We start from the raw sequence: 18,848 nt of genomic DNA on the forward strand, positions 1-18,848 counted from the left end.
CCCTGGGTGATGTTGAATGAGTGATGCCATTTACCAAGAACTTGAGAGAAAGTCAACGACAACTCCAATATTCTCACCGCTCGATCGTCATAAAAGTCTCATCCAATATCATTACAACACGCATCAGCGTTGAAACAACGATGATGATTGGAAAAAGTAAAGAATAGAAATCGAAGTGTAGTCTTAGAGACCCTTGAGCCCAAACTTGCAATCTATCTAGCTTTCTGTACAGTATATGTATTTCTTCAGCATATTTGCCTTGCCTTCTCATTCTTGACGTTACACAAAGTCGTCTGTTTTTGCGACTTGGACTACACTCCATGTCTGCCGGTCATGTGTTCCTCAAGGGGAAGTTATATCCGAAACCCCTCAATTGTGCGGAGAAGCGATGGCTCGTCGAAGTCGGCTTGACTCTCACAACTTAAACAACATCTTCCAAATCAATCAAGATGTTTGCCGATATTACGCCACCGCCAAAGCCACTCCCTACACCTCAGCTCAAGGCTGTGCGACCAGGTGTCTCGTTGTTACCCCCACTCTCACGCCGAGGTCATGGTCCAGGCCTTGTGGTTCTTGCGCCATCTTCTGGTGATCTTCTCAAGATTGAAGATGGTGTACCTTCAGTGCTTGTCAAGTGGGCTGAGGAGGGCTATACGGTAGTCCAGATCGATGCCTCCGCGTTTAAAGAAGGCGACAGCAAAGATGTCTTGCGTGAGGCCTTGGAGACCATGCACCAATGTGACAAGTATGACGATGGAAATATTGGCTTAGTCGGTAAGGCAAGAATGATATCTGCATTGAGTCTGCTGATAATCCGTAGCATATTCTTCGAGTCTTTGGAACACCATTGCACCGAACCTGTCAGACGTCCCTGACGTTTCAGCGGCAGTTGTATACGCCAATGCCAACGACCTGTCAGAACTATCTTCTGCGAAAATCCCACTCTTACGACATATAGTTGGGCCTACTGGCAAGAGTGGTCCTGGAACCGAGTATTATTACCCCAAAGCTCAAAGCTACGCCTTTGCAACGCCTTTCCATCAGCACTTTGACTACAATACGGAGTCAGTTTCTCACACGAGAAACCTCCAGTTCCTCAAACCCAAGGTTGGGGGCCCTTATTTTGATCTCGAGTATATCTGGGAAGAGCATACCCACTACGAGTTTGCCGATCGCTCGGTCGAGCATACTATGAGTACTATGGTCCAGGAACCATACGTCAACCATATTCCTACTGTAAGCGGACACACCAGCATGGTAGAAGATAGAGCTGACCAATGGTTATAGTTGACAGGAGGGATTGGTCGAGACAAACTTTCAGACTTTTATCGGCACAACTTCATCTTTAACAACTCTGCAGACTCTGAGTTAGACTTGATTAGCCGAACTATTGGTATTGACCGCGTGGTTGATGAGTTCCTCTTCAAGTTTACACACAATCAGGAGATTCCTTGGATGTAAGTGCCCTTCAGCCGTTTACTGTTGCTTTACTAAATCACCGCAGGTTACCTGGTGTTCCGCCCACCAACATCAAAGCCGAAGTCCCGTTCACAGCGGTGGTCAACATCCGTGGAGACCGTCTATATCACGAGCATATCTCTTGGGACCAGGGAACTTTGCTCAGGCAGTTGGGTCTTTTGCCTGAGTATCTTCCATTCCCTTATGCTCTACCAGATGGTCGAACCTCTGAAGCAGGGTTTGAGTACCGTCTACCAGTTGCTGGCAAGGAGACAGCTATCAAGATGAAGGATAGACACGGAGTGGTGTCGAATCAGATGTTTTCATATGAGGTTCGCGAGAAAAAGGACTGATGTGTTCAATGGGTAGCTGGATGGAAGTTTCCAAGCACACTGGCATGTAAGCACTTGCCCGGAAGTAAGACTCCGTTCAGATATACAGAGTTTTGTTTCAGTGAGCCGAGACCTTGGCGAGTCGGCGCCACCGAGACGGAACAGTGCCGGCTTCGTTTCAGTGAGACTGTCCACTAATCAGGGGTATCTCGGTAACAAAATGGGTTGTGAACGAACAAAGATTTGACATTAGCATTCCGAATTATGCGTCCATGATCTGATATTTCTGCATAAAGCCCAACCATGGCCATTCCTTGTTCCCAGTGCAATTTCCACTACAAGGTTTGAGGCTGTCAGCCACAAACCTATTGTTGTCTTGATCAACGACGATCAAGTGCCCGCCACCTCGTCAAAATTCCTATTGTCAAAAACGCCGCTTTTGACTAGCGAACTACAGGGCTGAATGCGTACGGTTTTTGTACGACTCTTCAACGCTCATGGTTAATTAGATGCATTGCTTAGTTTATAAGATGACGTTCTTGGCAATTACGAGCGAGGGAGTCTTTCCAAGTGATCTGGTGCATCATGTTTATATCATCACGATGTCTTCCATCGTATGAAACGGTATGCATGTTTGGTACTTCGGCAAATGTGAGATCTGATCGGTTGTTTGATTAGCGAATGTTTGTTATAATGGAAGATCCCTGTTGTATAGACATGATGCGCCCGCTAGAGGGACAGCTGCGCATAGACATTGTTTATAACTAAATTCGCTAAGTCGTTGTGTTGTACCAACCTTAAATAAAGCAGTTCTTGGAAGTTTTTAGAGTTTGGCCAATAATTAGCAGCATTGGTGGTAGGAGAAGGCATCCTGGCCTTGGCAGGCCATATTGTTACTGAGCAATATCACATCAACAGGAGATCATTAATATCATTTCTGATCAATAACTAGCCAAGAATGTTCCTTGGCTCAAATCTAAAGTAGAATTCTCGACCAGGGACAGAGACAAAAGTCCTCTAACCGACGTGATGGGTCAGGAATGTGGCTTGATTGCCTCAATACAAGTCAATCAACGAGTGACCACCTCACCCCCATCCGCATTCGGTATTCGTCCCGACCCAGTGGTGTCGAGACGGTTCTTGTGTTACTATGGCTTGCTTGAAAACTGTTGGTTCCCCTTCTTCAGCATGAACAACCGTTCCAGCATGAACAACCGTTCCTGCTCCTCTCAACCAACATGCATAAGCAGAACCTCGACTGAACATCTACTTTTGTTCTTTTTCTTCTCATCAAGGTCAACAGTTTCGTATTGGCGGTAACTTCTCAACTTGAGACTGCAATGGCGGCTGGGGGCGATGGACATTGGGTCCTTGCTTCCATGTGGTCATTGTTGCTCGTCAGTTTCGTTTTTGTCGTGTTACGGATGTATACAAGAGTTTATGTCATCAAGTCTTTTGGTGCTGACGATCGTATGTACAATCTTGCTTTTGTTAGTCAAGTATCCATTTCATCATATATCTCACTAACATTGTCTATTACAGTTCTTTCTTCTCATGAATACCGTTCTGATGACCATTGGCGCACAATATGGACTGGGCCAGAATCTAATGGATATCTTGGAAGAGGAGCCCGACCACTTACCACTATCACTACTCTACGAAGCTGCCAGCCAAACGTTTGCGATAATAGCCATGAGTATCGCAAAATGGTCTTTGGGTCTCTTTCTACTACGACTCGTCAAAGAGAAGTGGCACAAGATTGCCATCTGGTGCATGATGGCTTGTCTCATATCAGCTTCCATCGCAGTTTGTTTTGTTTACTGGTTCCAGTATACTCCACCAGAGTACCTTTGGAACCGCAAGATACCAGGGCGTTGCCATATAGATACAGCCCCTGTTTCCTTGACACTTTGCAGTGAGTCTTAGAGTTCCTTCGACTGTTTTACGAGGAGCTAAACTTGATAATTCTCTGCGTGGTCGCCGACTTCTTCTTCGCTGGGTTCCCTTGTTTGTTCATCCTAGGGTTACAGATGAAGACGAAAGAGAAAATGGTTATTCTAATAAGTCTCAGCTTGGGTGTCATGTAAGTGTCACACTTTATGACTAGTTATTTCAACTAACCGGTCTCTAGTGCTGGACTATTTGGAATCAAGCGTACTCTCGAGGTTCCCGAACTCAAAAGCCCGAATCACACCAGCAAGTGTCCCTTCACGATAGTCGATTATCAACTAACATGTATCAAGAGGATCCAATAGGATTGATTGTCTGGACAGCTGCTGAGATCACAGTAACAATGATCTGTATCGCCATCCCTGTCTGCCGACCCCTATACAAAAAATGTTTCACGAAATGGACGTCTCGCGGTTCCAGCAACTACCCCAACTCCGCAGCGCCATATCCGTTGCAGACAATAGGTGGCGGTGTACTTCAGGCCAAGCGAGTGGATAGGAATGGCAGTGGCAGCACGGCTGATACTAATGAACAAGTCGAAGAACACGAACGAAAGATGGGTGTCAATGGCCCGTTCACAAGGACGAGGGTTTATCCCAAAATCGATGAAAGGCGTATTGGAGGTGATCAGAGTAAAGAGGAGATCCTTGGGCCGGAATTCCGGAGAAGTCAAATCATGGACCTTGAGGCACAGAATGGCAGGACTATGTCGACGCGCCATACTAACAATTCTGAGCGAAGTATATAGATCGTGGTTATAGTTAGTGGAGCGACAAAAATATCATTGAACTTTGAACGGCGCCTCAACTGAAACTTACATTTCACCGGTCTACCACGGCCCCGTTGTGATACCTGACGGTTGACCGGATTTGTTGCTCCGTGCTTTCACAACGTTGACAAACGCCTCACCCGTGTGACAGTAGATATGACAGGCACTTAGTCTGAGTGGCGCGTTGTCAAAGCCATCTTGGACTTTAGTCATTGCACTATACCTTAGTAACATGTCAACTAAATTGAAGATTGCAGGTAAACAGAATACTAGTACTGTGTTACATATGTAAGTGAAGGCTGTTGCTAGCTACGTGAGGATATACTACCATGATGGAGAAGTCTGAATGTCGATCAGGACCGGGGAAGAGTATTGTTGTCTCAGGTTACATGCCTCAAGGCTATGGCAACGGCATAATGGTAAGACGTCTAGTTTTGAAGTGACTGTTTTGCCTAGGGTTGTTCCAGGCCGAGTTGAGTGAAAGGCGAGACAGTAAGAAGTAAAGGCTGTGTAAAAGGGTAAAAATATTCACTTTGCCGCGTTTCAATTAAAAAGTTGTGAGAATGCACTTACCCTGCATATGATGGGCTGCAAGGGAGATGAGATAGCCTACTTTATTCTGAGCGCATGTGAGATGAACCCTGATCTGAGCTGAACGTCTTTCACACTTCTGTAGTCAGTTTAATTCCATAGAAGCGCATGATGTCTGATGCCTTTGAGTAATTATATCCGTTGTCGAGGTATCCGTCGAAACATTTGATCGTTGTTGATGTCATGTTTGGAGTCGTGGACAATCCGTCTCGGGTATTGACTGTGTCTCCAGAGTGAATATTGGAAAATAACATTCCATTAAATTATGAGAGTCATTCTGAAACTGTGTCCAATGTTTCACTACGCCGCTGATCTTTTTCCGGGTGAGCCTTGTTCAACCTGGTTGTCAGCTTTTAATTAATTAACCAACAGGCTTTACTCTGTACCTAACCAACTTCAATAAAAAGATGCGACAAGAGAATTGTGCTACCACAAAAGAATAGGGGTCCAGTGATTGACTGCCAACAAATAAGAAAAGAAAGGGTTTCACATATGAGAGGCCAATTGGGACAAGAAGAGGGACAGACCAAAAAAGAAAAGCTGAACAACTTCTGGACAAGTCGCATCTCAGTCCTACACCATCTTTTTTTCTTTCTCTGCAGCCCGTGCCAATTGGTCCCTACCGCATTCCTACTCATTCCATCCATCGAGATTTCATTCCCTGTTTCTTTCATTTTGTGTTATTTGTTGGATACAAGGGTTACAGCTGAGAAAAAAAGTCTCCATGCTGCATCATGCAAGTCAAGGATGTGATTACCATGGCAAAGGTAAAATTCCCACAATTAAACGTCGTCATTATTCCAAAGCCATTCTTTCATTCCAGCGCCCAAAATATTCCCCCTTGGGCTTTCGCTCTATCGGCACGGCTCTTCTTTGGAACCCAATTCAACCCGAAGCTGGGATCACCCTGAAATTATTAAAATTGCGAATTCAGGTACAGCCATGGTACCCCTGCTGATAGCACCTTCGGCCCTGTTGGGCATTGTTCAGTGTCCAGGGCCCAATGCGTAAGGTCCCTATGCACCCCGCAAGGTCCTTTTGTTGTTTTTGACAGGCCCCCTAGACGCAGGGACCTTTTCCCAAAAGATAAATTCACATATATCAAGGGCACTGCACTCTCAACACCATGCGACACATCTAGGGATTTTCCTACCATTCATTCATTCACCTCTCATCAGCGGGCGAAGTGTTTAGTTGCTTTTGCTTTTTCTACGGATCCGGTACAGAAAAGCGCTGTCCACAATGACACAACGACTAAGCTTCGCCCAGCTCGAGCAGGCTGCTCTTCACATCATCCGTCTCATCGCAGACATTCCCGGTCTCGAGAACACTCGTCTCGCCATTGTTGGGGACTTGGCCGTCAACAAATACCTGTCACAGCAGGCACGAGTCACAGTAAGTCATCCCCCAGTCTCACCCCAATCAAACCCTCACCTAACATCTCAACAGAGCATCGACTTGGTCATCAGCAAGTCCTCTTCTCCCGGTCGCGTCAAAAAGGAAATCGTTGGCCACCCCATCACTCCCCTTGTCGAAAAGTCCGGCGTCGTCCTGTACCGTCACACAACAGGATGGGAGGTTGAAGTCAAGCTCATCCCCGACTGGCTCAGCCCATACCTCCCCGAAGCCGCCAAGCGTGTCCGCGATGTAAAGGGCGAGGCCACTCTGCCATACACATCCCTCGAGGACATCATCATCTTCAAGATGGATGCCTGCGGCCTCCACGAGAACGACAACAGCAAGCGACGCGACGCTTGCGACGCAGCCGCCCTGCTCGACCTGGCTTCTGAGCACGGCGCATTGGTTCTCGACGAGGACAAGACGGAACGAGCGGAGGAGGCGCTGGCCGACATGGTTGAGTTCTCGGACGAAAAGGACAAGGGCTGGTGGCAGCGTTGCCTGGGAATGGTCAACAACAAGCCCCGTACGCCCCAAGAGATTCTCTCCGACATCGCCGAGCGACCACAGACCGCCTCCTCGCGATCGTCCGTATACTCGTCCATCTCTCGCGCCTCGTCCTACACCAGCAACGCCTCCGGCCACTCTTCCGCCTCATCCATCTCCTCTACCAGCGCCGACGACAAATCCCCCAAGTCTCCCATCCCCGAGAAGAACGGCCGCACTCGCAAGATGAGTGTCACCAAGAAGCCCTCTCGCCACAAGCGTCACACATCAATTGGTGCCTCCACCTCGGTCAGCGCTCTCGACGCGCACATGCATCGTCTTGAGCTTGACCGTCCCGCCTCACCTGGCATTTCTCTGACGAACCGCATTTAATTTTTCGCTCCTATGTCACTTTTATTCTTATTTATGTCACTGGAGTTGGGAGAGAAGCAAAAGTATTTGGAAAAGGCAATGGAATCGCTACTTTGTACATCATAGGATACCCCCGATACCCTCAGATTTCTTGTTTGTGGTTAGCGTGTATTTTGATGTGTGTGCGAATTGGCAATTGGGGCGGTAATCTTCACACAATGTTTAAAAAGTTATTTGGGAAGAAAAGTTTGGAGTTTTATGATAGTGGGAAAACTTGGGATGTTAATATTTTCTGTTTAGATATTTTGAACGTACATAGACCTTCTCTTCTCTTCTTCTATCTAGATTTCCTTTGTTAATCAATATAGCAAGCGAATTTGTTTTACAACTTTTGTTCACAATGATAGATAGATGTGAATGATGCTGACACGGCGATCGGACTTTTGGCTGTTTAGATCGACGAATTAGTTATTCCAGATCATTCCATGGTACCGTTACATCAACATTAATTCGACTTGCTGCTTAGTTTGGGATTAATTGGTTGTCGCGGGCAGGTCGTGTTATTGTTGGGCATCAAAACACGACCGGACTATGATCTCCATACAGGGTACAAACCAAGATTTGAGACGCGGCTTCGTAACCATCGGAAAGATAAATTGTGAAAACTAAAAGAAGAAAAAAATGGGCTTGAACTTACTTATGTCCTGCAGCCAGGTTAACCATGGCTTCTGTGCTGCTAGCCAACAGGAAGTGTCTCCATTCTCGTGTTGGTGTTCCATCGGAACCTCACGATAATTCATGCATTTGGCGACATTAAGATGACCCACAGACAAGCGACCAGCTCCCCGAAAGCTTATTTCTTCCAAGTCTTGAATTCCTACGTCAGAGTCCGATCAGGTCAGTCAGGATGGAACTTGGTTCTTATTTTAATTACGTTACCTTACCAAAACACATGAGCATCCACTCTTCAACGCCCAAAGATATGGGATCCCCGTCCGGAAACAACAGAATTGGCCGTTGGGCTAAAACTGTTACAGTTGACAGCCCCGAAAGAATTGGTCAGCCGAGTTTTACTTCGGCAACGTTGCTAAGTTCTTTATTCCCGATACTTTTTCGACGATCACTGCGGCTGCGACTTTTGCTCCTCATCATATAAGTCTCGAATCCTGGTGCTTGCTAGTATCATCAAACAAGCCGAAAGTTAACGGGTCGCAAGGACAACATCCCCATAGTCACCTGGAGTTGGAAAAAAATTTGGACAAAATTGCTGTCAATTTATGTATTCTCATCAGAGAAGATAGCTAAACTATATTGTCTATTCCTACCCCCTAACCTGAAAGGTCAACCTTTTTGTTGCCCCTTCAGCTACCTAGAACAGCTTCCGAAGAACAACCTCAAGTTCCTTGACACCATCTTCTCCGATGTTATCCTCCAACCACCCTTCAGCCTTCTCGACTAGCATCTCCCATACATCCTCCTCTTCCTTCAGTTTGAGCTTGAAGAACAAGATCGCACACGCTGTTGCCAGGATGTCATCCTTGTAAGTAGGCGGGAGACCAAGCTTGGTGACCTCTTCAAACTTCACGCCAAGCACGCGTTCAAGGTCTGCGTTCCACGGCCAGCTCCCCGAAAATGTCTGCAAACTTGTAAGGGCTTCCAATGGAGTTTTGTCCTTGACTGTCATGGACGGATAGGAAGCGGCAGGAGGAGCAGCAGGTCCATCATCATATAAGCAAAAGCCCATATCTTCATCCGACTCTTCAGCTTCTTCTGCATGTGCCTTTGCAGGAGCAGGAGTAAAAGCAGTAGCAGGTCCATCACCAAATAGACCAAAGCCTTGATCTTCACATTCATCTGAAGAATCATCAGCCAATGGCATGGCAGCAGCCGCGTCCATCTCACTTTGGTACTGAGCAATGAGGGCCTTATCGACTGGGGCCGCTGGGGGTGCAAGTGCTGCGGCTTGCACAATTGGCGGTTGACTGTTGGTGAGAAAGCCCTGGGCAGCACCACCGAAAGAAACATTGCCTGTAGCCGATGACTGTCCAGGAGAAGCTCCAAAGAGACCACCAACGTTGCTAGGCTGTCCTGAGGCCGAGCCGAAAGGATTGACACCAGTGTTGGACGAACCAAAGAGACCGCCACCAGTGCTAGGCTGTCTTCGTGAGAACGAGCCGAAAGGATTCATACCAGTGCTGGACGAACCAAAGAGACCGCTGGTAGTGCTAGGATGTCCCCCTGGGGCTGAGCTGAAAAGACTACCTCCAGTGTTGCTAGTGTTGGAGCTTCCTCCAAACAAAGAAGGCTTTGCATGAGTGGCCACTGCCATCCTAGCGTGCAACATCGGGGCACCTCCTCTCTTTCTCACACCAAAGGCTGATGCCCTGGGCGACGGTTCATTCTCTTCAGAGTCAAGTTCGTCAAAGAATCCGACATCTTTTTCCTGTTCGTTATTTTCAACGGCAACAAATGAGCACCACTTGCCGCCAACCTGAAATCTGACACCCAGACGCACTGCTTCTTTCTCAACCATGTCCGTGAAGCGACCGTCGTACTTTTCCTTAAGGAGCTTGCCATAGTAGTCTTTGGCGTGGGCGAGCCAACCTCTACCTTCTTCCAGCTCCTTGATTTCCTTGCGAGCTGCAAGACAGTGGATTGTTGAATCCTTCTCGGCAAGTTCGGTGATGGGGATTTCAAGTTCAAGTGGGCCGTGGCGGGAAGTACCCTTGAGAATGACCGACTTTGGTCGTTTCTCCGGGGTAGTATCAGATAGAAGTATATAGACAGTGGTGCGACTGAATGGGAAGAGGGGGGGAAGCTGACTAGGAGTCTGGAGATACCGCGGCACTGGTACGGAAGGAAGATGATCGAATTTGGTTTCGACTGCTGATGCACCAATCATGTCGCTGTCGTCATCGTTGTTGATAGATGAATCGAAAAGTGACAGCGGCTTCTTTGGTGCCTGGCTCCCTCCAGCACTATGGCCAGCGACCTCGGCAGTGTTAATCGTGAGGCTGTCCATGACCTTTTCAACCAATTCGAACCCATCGTCAGCGGGGGTTTCCACACTCTCATATTTGATGATGAGAGAATAGTCGGTAATATGAGGATACAAAGCTCCTCGGAGCATACGGACCACCTTCTTGTCCATCTTCTCGTTATCGGCAACAGTTTGAGAAAAGCCGTTACCTGCACGAGCAATACCCTCGATCAAAGAGGTGCTAGCGCCAGATCCAATACCAAGAGAAAATACTCTCGCCGTACCCTTGCTTCGATCGATCTCGTCGTTGATGAGCTTGAAAAGCTGATCTTGTGCCCAAATTTCGCCATCTGTGAGAAGGAAGACTTCAAGGTTCATGTCCCTGTATCGCTTCTTGAAGGTGGCCTCCAAAGGCTGGTACATCTCGGTGCCACCGTAGTTGGCAGAGAAGGTTTGTACATGCTGAACTGCATTATCAAGAGTTTCTTGGCTATAGGTTTGAGAACGCTCCCAAAGGAAGGTGAAACTAGACCCAAAGCTGCAGATGTTGAACTTGACCCCGACAGGCATGGATTTGAGGAAGACCTCCAGGGCGGTTTTGAGGTTGGAGATTTGATCGGACATACTTCCACTACGATCACAAATGAAAACAATCTCTGGTTTTTCGGCAGGAAGCTTAAACTTGGGCACCAGAGTTGTCATGATTGCACGCTGGTTTGGCAGATCCGGATGGGTCTCGAGGATGGCTGATGGTTCACCAAGATTCGTGGCAACTACTTGTACGACAAAGTCCTGCTCCAGATGGGTGGCTCCCTGTTGCAGGGTTGCAGAAGCTCTACGAAGTGAGGGCTCTTGTGATTTCGTAGTAGAAGTGGTGCCGATCTCAACAGACAAGGGGTGCGAAGGAGATTGGATGGATTTGATAGAAGATCCATCGGGCATTTCGGCATCGATAGTGAAAGAAAAGCCTTGTTGAGTCACGTTGGGACTTGCGAGGGACTGGGCAGATCCATACCGGGGTACAATTCTTGTTGGAATGGTAAAGCGAACATCGTCGACCTGGGCATCGTGTTTGAGCTCGCCTAGGTAGGCGATGTCGACGTGGACCTTCTCGCCGGCGGGAACATTGCCGATTGATGTAGAGAAGGTGTCTGCTGCTTCGAGGGACTGTTTAAAAAGACCAGCAACTTGACCCTTGGCTTTGGCTTTGTTGTAGTCCTGTTGTGCCTTTTGGCGTTCCTTGACTTCTCCCTTGATGGTCTTGGAGCCAACGGTGCAGGTGAAAGCCACAACAGAGACACCATCGTAAAGAGGGAATACGTAACGAAGTTCCTCGATGGTGTTGGAGGTGGGGTTGACGAAGGTTTGCGTAAGGTTGGTGTGAGATGTCGTGGCGAGAATTGTGGTGTGCGCCTTGACCTGGACCTGGGGCAAGTATTTGAGGTTGTTGTCAATGAAGACATAGCAGCCGCAGAGGGTGGTCATGTTGGTGTTGTTCCAATTGGGGTCGATTCGGCCGAATACCATGATGTTGGTAAATGGTATCGAAGAGGGACGTGGATGAAATAGATGGTCGGATAGAATTGGGGGAAGGTGAGCTCAGCTGAGGTTTTGTGGCTGAATAGAGTAAGCGCAGTAGTCGTCTTAGTAGAGTGAGACTGCCTGAGAGAGTAAGTGCGTTGATGTTGATGTTGATGTTGATGTTTAAGATGAAGAATACATTTTGGGGAAGAGCAGTCAGAAGAGAGATTCTTATAGATGTAAGCAATGGTTCCTTCTTCGTTCGTTGTGACTCAAGCGTGATGCTGAGTGACGTTGATGGATTGTAGCTCAATGGCTGCCTCTTTCTGCCTATGAGTCCTCTCCGAGCTTTTCATTCGTGGCTGTCTCGCCATAAGATGGATTGTGCATTCTGATTGGCTGCATCAACTATTGCTCTGTTGCCTATTGCGCCAAGCTACCTCCTTCAAAGTTTCAAAAGGACGCCTGTGCCATATTAAAGCTTTAATTTAGTAGCATAATAAATGTTGCTTACACAATCAAATGTATTTTGTCCAATTGTTTGCATGTATTCTTCTTTCTACTATGTTGCCTGCGCTGTTAGTGACTGACTAGTCGCTTGCTACGACAAAGGTCATGTGCCACGAGCATTCTAAACCTCTACAAATCCATTCAGCCCTCCTGTCACCAAAGACGATCTTTGACAAGAAAAAAAATCAACAAAAGGAAACTTATGCCTAGAACCCACCAATTACTGACAGGCCGACAACTTATTCATGGAAAAACAAACAAGGCAGGGTTAATGCGTGCGAAATGGTATTGTTGGTCGGCCCCAAACAGGTTCATGGTGACATCGCCAACTGCAGAAGACCAACAGAAATTAGAGCTAGCTACAGTCTTGGCCTCTACTCAAAGCTACTTGGGAGAATCGCATGTAAGTCACTTGATGTAAATACCTAATGTTATGCAGAGAATCATGATCCTGCCTTTCAAATGACTAAAAGCTTTCTCTCTATTACCACACAAGACAAAATCACTGCAACCAGGTCTATTCAGCCACGAGTGACAACGTATTCACCAGCTATAGGACATAGTTTAGGGCCTATTGTATATAAGAAACGTTAGCAGTATTAAAGCGCAGTCTTGAAAATATGCTACCATGTCGACTACTGGCCAATATAAGCTGGGCCACAACATTCGAAACTCAATTGGAATACTAAGAAATAGTACATTGAGTTTACCGACAATACCTTGATTATGACAACGCTTACAGTGAAGGCTGATACACGATAGCTGTCAATCTTGTATCGTTGATCTGCAAGCCACGCATCGGAGGAGGCTCTGCTTTAAGTCCGGCCACTTATCCCCGAGGTTAACTCCAGTGGAACAACAGCTACTCCTTTTGGTACTCCGGGTACTCCAGAATCTCCTTTTGATTGAAACCTTAGGAATGGAAGATGATTCATAGGGGTTATATAAGATGCAAATGGTCCTGAGAATAAAACATTATAAAGGAAACGATAAACACAAAAGCTCAGTTCAGGAGTCTATTCATTTTATAATCGACTACGCTTGATAATGGAGACCCCAAGAGTTCTTCTCACTGGTGCTACCGGTTACATGTAGGTCCTACTCAATCTATTGCCTTTGGTTAAGACTAACTAAACCAGAGGCGGAACCGTCCTGAACACCATCTTAACCTCTTCCCGTCCTTCTCTCAAAGACATCCACATCACAGTCCTCGTTCGCCGACAGGATCAAGCCGATACCCTCTCTAGCCTCGGCGTCACTCCCATCCTTTTCAAAGACCTGGATGACACTGAGTTGCTCACTGCAACAGCATCAACACACGACATTGTCGTCCATGCCGCAAACGGTTATCACACTCCCTCTGCAAAAGCCCTCCTCACAGGATTGTCTCAACGCGAAGCAAAGAGTGGAAAATCAGTGCACTACATCCACAACTCTGGTACTTCCAACTTTGGTAACAGACCTATCTCTGGAAAATATCTGGAAGAGCCAAGAGTGTTCTCGGACAAAGATGATATCTACGCTTATGAGAAGTTCCGAGAGGGCAAGGAACAGTATAAGCAGCGAACTGCAGACGTGGTCGTTTTCGAAACAGGTGTTGAACTAGGCGTAGAGACTTACATCATTTGCTCACCTTTGATCTACGGCCGTGGAACAGGTCTTTTCAACAAATCATCTATCCAGATTCCCATCATGATCAGAGCCGCTGTCAAAAGGGGCGAAGCCATCTACGCAGGCGACGGTCTAGGAGTCTGGGATCATACGCATATCGAAGACATCGCCAATCTGTACACCCTCATCGTGGCCGAGATTCTCCGCCAAGAGAAGATTCCTTCAGGAAGAGAAGGATTTTACTTTGCTAATCACGGGACTCAGAGTTGGTTGGATATAGCAAAAGCTATTGCCAAAGTCGGCCACCAACGAGGCAAACTCGCTGTTGAACCAAAGAGTGTTTCTCTGTCTGAGGCGAGTCAGGCGTTTTTCGATGGTGATGAAGATATGACAGAGCCTGCTATTTGCTCTCAGTAGGTCCAATTGGTCTTTTCTATAAGTTGTTTGCTGATATCCTTGCAGTTCCCAAACCAGAGGAGACAGGAGTCGGGAGTTGGGGTGGAAGCCGTTGAAGGATGATTCGCGATGGGAAGAAACTATTTCTGAAGAGTTTGAGATGGCCCTGAAAGCTATGACTTGAGTGTTTACTTTCACGCAGCTCCACAGCTGACTACGAATTATCATGAATGAACAAGTCAAATTGAAGCACATATTTGGTATCTCGTTCTCACCATACCGAGAGCATCACATCCTACCTTTACTATTACTTCTAGTTAGGACGTTGGAAACGATCCTGGATATCTTGATATCTCTAGAGACCTCTTCACCGCTTCAGAACCAATGCAACGAGACATTTATCTCCCATTAATCCAATGTATTAACCAGTACCCATACCCAACGACTTCCTCCCAACAATCACCGCTTCTTCTCCTGTCCATCCCACGATCACCTGTTGAACACACGCTCGTCAGGACCATCAGCCTCACGTGGGACTATATACCGTCCAAGCCACCGACCCATAGTGGTCTGACATCCATCACCTGTCCCATCTACTGGGTCACGCTCTGACTACCATGGCCTGACATGACATGAACCCCTGCTCTGGTTAGCATCCTTCTAGAAGAGATGGGGCGGGACGTTGGACCCTGCATCTGACTCGAGGATCCACGATCTACAAGCGAACGTTGAGGCTCAAATTACGGTGGACGTCTTCGTGGGTGTGGACCCCTTGTGTTTGATGTTCCCGAAAGTTACTGTCACGGTAGTTGAAGGTCTTAGGAATCAAGGTAGACAGTGCAAAACATTAAATGTGTATTGGAGATTTTTAAACTATTCCATCTGGAATTGTTCCCATGTTTTTGTCCAAGCAGCTCATTACACAGAGCTCGCTTTTGTGACGCCCTGATATGGCAACAAAATGCCTTTCCCATATCCTCTTGAACACCGAGTTTGTAAAATAGATAAACGCCAGGGATATCATTATTCGTAAATCACACAAGCTCGAAGCGTTGCGTTGCGTTTCCAGATTGCCGATCCAAAAGATAATATCACAGAAAAGAGAAGGAAAACAATATTCTAAAAACCAGGTCTAGAACAAGTGCACGAGGTAAACAAGTAAACACAGTCTATGCCCAGACGCCTGCTCGTGGCCCCTGATCTCGAGACATAACCATCATCTCGAAACCCTCCATGCGATTTCGGAGCTGGGTGTTCTCTTGGGCGAGACTTCTGTTCCTCTTTTCAAGGTGGGCGATGTACTCAGTTGCTTTGCTGAGGATGGTGGCCTTGTTGAGCTTGTGGGCTGGTGTGAGACCACCGAGGTCCTCGTCTCCATCTTCCTCCATGCCTTCAACGCAGGGTTGCTCTAGGCGATGGACCATGACGCGAAGGGCTGGGACGGAATCGCGGAGAGCGGAGATCTTGTCGTTGAGGTTGGTGCGGTAGCGCTTCTCGATCATGTTATGTGCGGTCTTCTTGGGAGGAGAGCAGTGGCGGCGGGTAGCGGGAGGAGGCGAGGTAGAAGAGCGAGAAGACGAGCTTCCAGAGCCCGAGGACTTGCGCTTGCGCGAAGGATATCGGCCGTTGGCATCCTTGGGGGTGATGCTATCGAGAGAAGAAGACATCGGAGGTGGCATCATGCTGGACTGGAGATGAGGAGGCTGAGAAGAGATGGTAGGAATGGGAGTTTGGAAAAGGGGTTGAGTGTCGATGTCGTTGAGACCGACTCGGCCAAAGGGGACGGCATCAGGAATAGTACCTGAGAGGTCGTGTGGGTTAATGGCGGGGCTGAGCTCCATACTGTTTCTTGAGGGGATGGTAGAGAGATTGATGGCGTCAAAGGGCTCCTGCTTGGGAAGAGAGTCAAGGTCAGGTGACAGTGCAGCTTTGTCGTCCCAATTTATCCAGTCGTTGGAGACGGGAAGCTGATATGGGTTGCCGAAGACGGGAGATAGTGGTGAGTCGGGAGAATGAGCTGAATCACCACTGAAGTCTGCAGGGTCGTAGAAGCCAAGATGCTGTAGTAGATTGTTAGGACAGAAGCTTTAGGTAAATGTACGAGGTGGTTTGTGGTGTGGTGCAAGTTGTGTTTAGTAGTGAGAGGATATGCAGATGTGATATAAAGACGAGGTTGATAGCTATAGCTTGTTCAAGCTGCAGGTTGTGGGATGCTCAAAGAGGAAGAGTGGGCTGAGATGAGGTGAAGGTGAGGTGAGGTGAGGGGGGCAGGAGGGGAAGATGGGCATGGCATGTGGGATATAAAGTGTAATGCCCCGGAGTGAAGGACCAGGGGGTGTGGGCGCAATTACATTAGATATCATGGCGACAGAGGCAGTGGCAGAGTGAAAGGACCGAGATGGAGAGTCGACAACGTGCCTGTTTGTTCTGAGGATGGTCAAAGTAGTCGAATGATATGTCGGCCATTTTATCTGATTTTGTGTTGTATATTGGCTGATTGACGATGTTTGTTGTGTATATGGGTTTTGGTGGTAGTCGAGGCGAGTCAAGTCAAGTCAAGTCGAGTCGAGTCGAGGGGTGTGTGGATATGCAAGGGTGTTTAGACACCAAGTAGAGCAGAGTAGAGTAGAGTAGATAGTAGTCGAGATTGAGTATCAGAATGAATATCAGACGGTAGTGTCGTGATGTGTGTTGTTTGGGACAGGATGTGATGGGATGGTCAGATACTGTTTCTTGTTGGGATGGCGAGACGGGGCAAGCGATATATAGCTTCTTCCATGGTCAAATGCATTTTTTCTTCGCTAAGTATACAGCGAAAAGTCGAGGAGCCAAGGATGTCTGGTCTGGCATGGACGGGAAAGCTTAGAGCGACAGCGCCCGACAAGTACGTTCCGCGTCATACGACCGCACCATAAGACTGGCGGGGGCTGCCGCCCGACAGGGATCTTGACGAGGTACGTATTGTCTTTGACAGGGTACAGGTACAGCTGTCGACACCCATCCATCCATCTCTGTCGACTACGGATACTAACCTACAATTAAAATTAACCCTGGTGGAATAACAAGATACAGCACAGTATCTAATCCATGCTATGCCATGCCATGGAATTGTCGTTCAAACAATGGGCAACTTTGTACCTGACTTTCATCTCCCATGGGTCGTTTTCCCCCCATTTTTGTAGACCATGTCCTCCATCAAAGCGTAGATTTCTATTGAGAGGCCGGCTTTAGAAGCCGGATAATTAAGGCAAAGCCAAATGTTACCTCTGTTGGTTCAACCCTCAACTTCCTTGCAACAAAGATTCACTCATATCCTAGCAAAACACTTTTTCGTTTCTTTTCTTTTCTTTCCGTTTGTCAATTTAATTTGCTCGAGACAACGCAAGCCCTGTATCACAGCAGCTACTGACAGGTGCATGGAGTATCAATGAGTACCTGGCCGAAAAAGCAATGGCTCCCGTTTGCCGTGATCGACACTACATGACCGTCGCCTTGGCCGTTGGAAACCAGACAGTCAACGCAAGGGGAACCCCGTCGACGGACGAGAATCGCAAAGAGAAACTGAAAATGGATTACCTGTGGGTTTCAATTGCTGCATCCCTGTCCTGTCCTTCGCTTGTCTCGTTGTCTCGCTGCGTGAAAGACCCATCATCTGCCCTGTGCTTGTGCTGTCTCTGATTCCCAGCTCGCAGCTGCAATGCACGAAAAAGCAATCAGAGATTCCGATCTACAATGCCAATCATTTACCGATTGAGCCTTTGTTTGCTCTCAGCTACCCGTGAAAAGAAAAACATAAAACCGCCATGTCTTGCTTTATGACTGGCGAAATCGTCATCATCACCTGTGTAATCATCGGCTCTTTGCTTTGTCGTGCGCTATAAGCGCTGTCAAAACATCATCTCCCGCTACACCCGGGATCTCGAAAAGGCCTGGAACGCCGACTCTGCGGACCAAGGTACCTACCTATACCTGCACAGCTCAAGCGCTAAGCCGACACTACAACACAGCCTTAAATCCTTGTTTCGAGGTACGGAACAGCCTACAACAAAAGGGGACTAAATTAATTAGTACTAGGCTGTCAGCCAGAGCGGCGGCGGGCCGTTGTCAATGACTCGCAGTACAAACAAACAATTTTGTATCTTTTTTATCTCTGCTCTTGATCTTGAACTGATCTTGATCTTGATCTTAATCTCCAGCTTGTGGCGAACAATCAATGCTTGTAGATTAAGTACTCTTCACTTCTAACCGAACGTACATGCATTAATCCTTTTCTTCGCGAGTGTAACATCTCGGTATAACTTGGTAGCTAAGCTTCCCCATCAAAGGAACATTGCTCGTATCCATTTGTCCGTCTTCCTCCACTAACATAACTAATTAATTAATCAGCCTCGAATTGACTCGAGCGTGCTGAACAACGAATTACTACTGACCTAGCCATCCAACTCGCGTCCATATTCACCGAAGCGAAGGAGCT

At 47.4% G+C, this 18,848-nt stretch overlaps 6 protein-coding genes across 6 annotated transcripts; 4 read left to right on the top strand and 2 right to left on the bottom strand.

Moving 5' to 3' along the window:
* Positions 1-449: 449 nt before the first annotated feature.
* Positions 450-1,811, top strand: FGSG_02819 (uncharacterized protein; the record flags this gene model as incomplete). Its single annotated transcript, XM_011324690.1, has 4 exons — positions 450-774; positions 821-1,236; positions 1,288-1,457; positions 1,505-1,811. The coding sequence occupies 4 exons, from the start codon at positions 450-452 to the stop codon at positions 1,809-1,811; spliced, it is 1,218 nt and encodes a 405-aa protein (XP_011322992.1).
* Positions 1,812-3,130: 1,319 nt separating this feature from the next.
* Positions 3,131-5,012, top strand: FGSG_02818 (uncharacterized protein; the record flags this gene model as incomplete). The annotated part of the gene is made up of 7 exons (XM_011324691.1): positions 3,131-3,280; positions 3,333-3,705; positions 3,821-3,873; positions 3,922-4,480; positions 4,767-4,797; positions 4,894-4,928; positions 4,966-5,012. 7 exons carry the CDS (start codon positions 3,131-3,133, stop codon positions 5,010-5,012), a joined length of 1,248 nt encoding a protein of 415 aa, XP_011322993.1.
* Positions 5,013-6,342: 1,330 nt separating this feature from the next.
* Positions 6,343-7,377, top strand: FGSG_02817 (uncharacterized protein; the record flags this gene model as incomplete). The annotated part of the gene is made up of 2 exons (XM_011324692.1): positions 6,343-6,495; positions 6,550-7,377. The coding sequence occupies 2 exons, from the start codon at positions 6,343-6,345 to the stop codon at positions 7,375-7,377; spliced, it is 981 nt and encodes a 326-aa protein (XP_011322994.1).
* A 1,348-nt stretch (positions 7,378-8,725) lies between these two features.
* On the bottom strand, positions 8,726-11,863 carry FGSG_02816 (uncharacterized protein; the record flags this gene model as incomplete). Its single annotated transcript, XM_011324693.1, has 1 exon — positions 8,726-11,863. One exon carries the CDS (start codon positions 11,861-11,863, stop codon positions 8,726-8,728), a length of 3,138 nt encoding a protein of 1,045 aa, XP_011322995.1.
* Positions 11,864-13,414: 1,551 nt separating this feature from the next.
* Positions 13,415-14,558, top strand: FGSG_02815 (uncharacterized protein; the record flags this gene model as incomplete). Its single annotated transcript, XM_011324694.1, has 3 exons — positions 13,415-13,458; positions 13,507-14,391; positions 14,441-14,558. The coding sequence occupies 3 exons, from the start codon at positions 13,415-13,417 to the stop codon at positions 14,556-14,558; spliced, it is 1,047 nt and encodes a 348-aa protein (XP_011322996.1).
* A 683-nt stretch (positions 14,559-15,241) lies between these two features.
* FGSG_02814 (uncharacterized protein) lies at positions 15,242-16,840 on the bottom strand (the record flags this gene model as incomplete). The annotated part of the gene is made up of 2 exons (XM_011324695.1): positions 15,242-16,434; positions 16,793-16,840. The coding sequence occupies 2 exons, from the start codon at positions 16,838-16,840 to the stop codon at positions 15,544-15,546; spliced, it is 939 nt and encodes a 312-aa protein (XP_011322997.1). The 3' UTR covers positions 15,242-15,543.
* Positions 16,841-18,848: the final 2,008 nt, after the last annotated feature.

This window comes from Fusarium graminearum, chromosome 2 (genome assembly GCF_000240135.3).
Source record: "Fusarium graminearum PH-1 chromosome 2, whole genome shotgun sequence".
NCBI lineage: Eukaryota > Fungi > Ascomycota > Sordariomycetes > Hypocreales > Nectriaceae > Fusarium > Fusarium graminearum.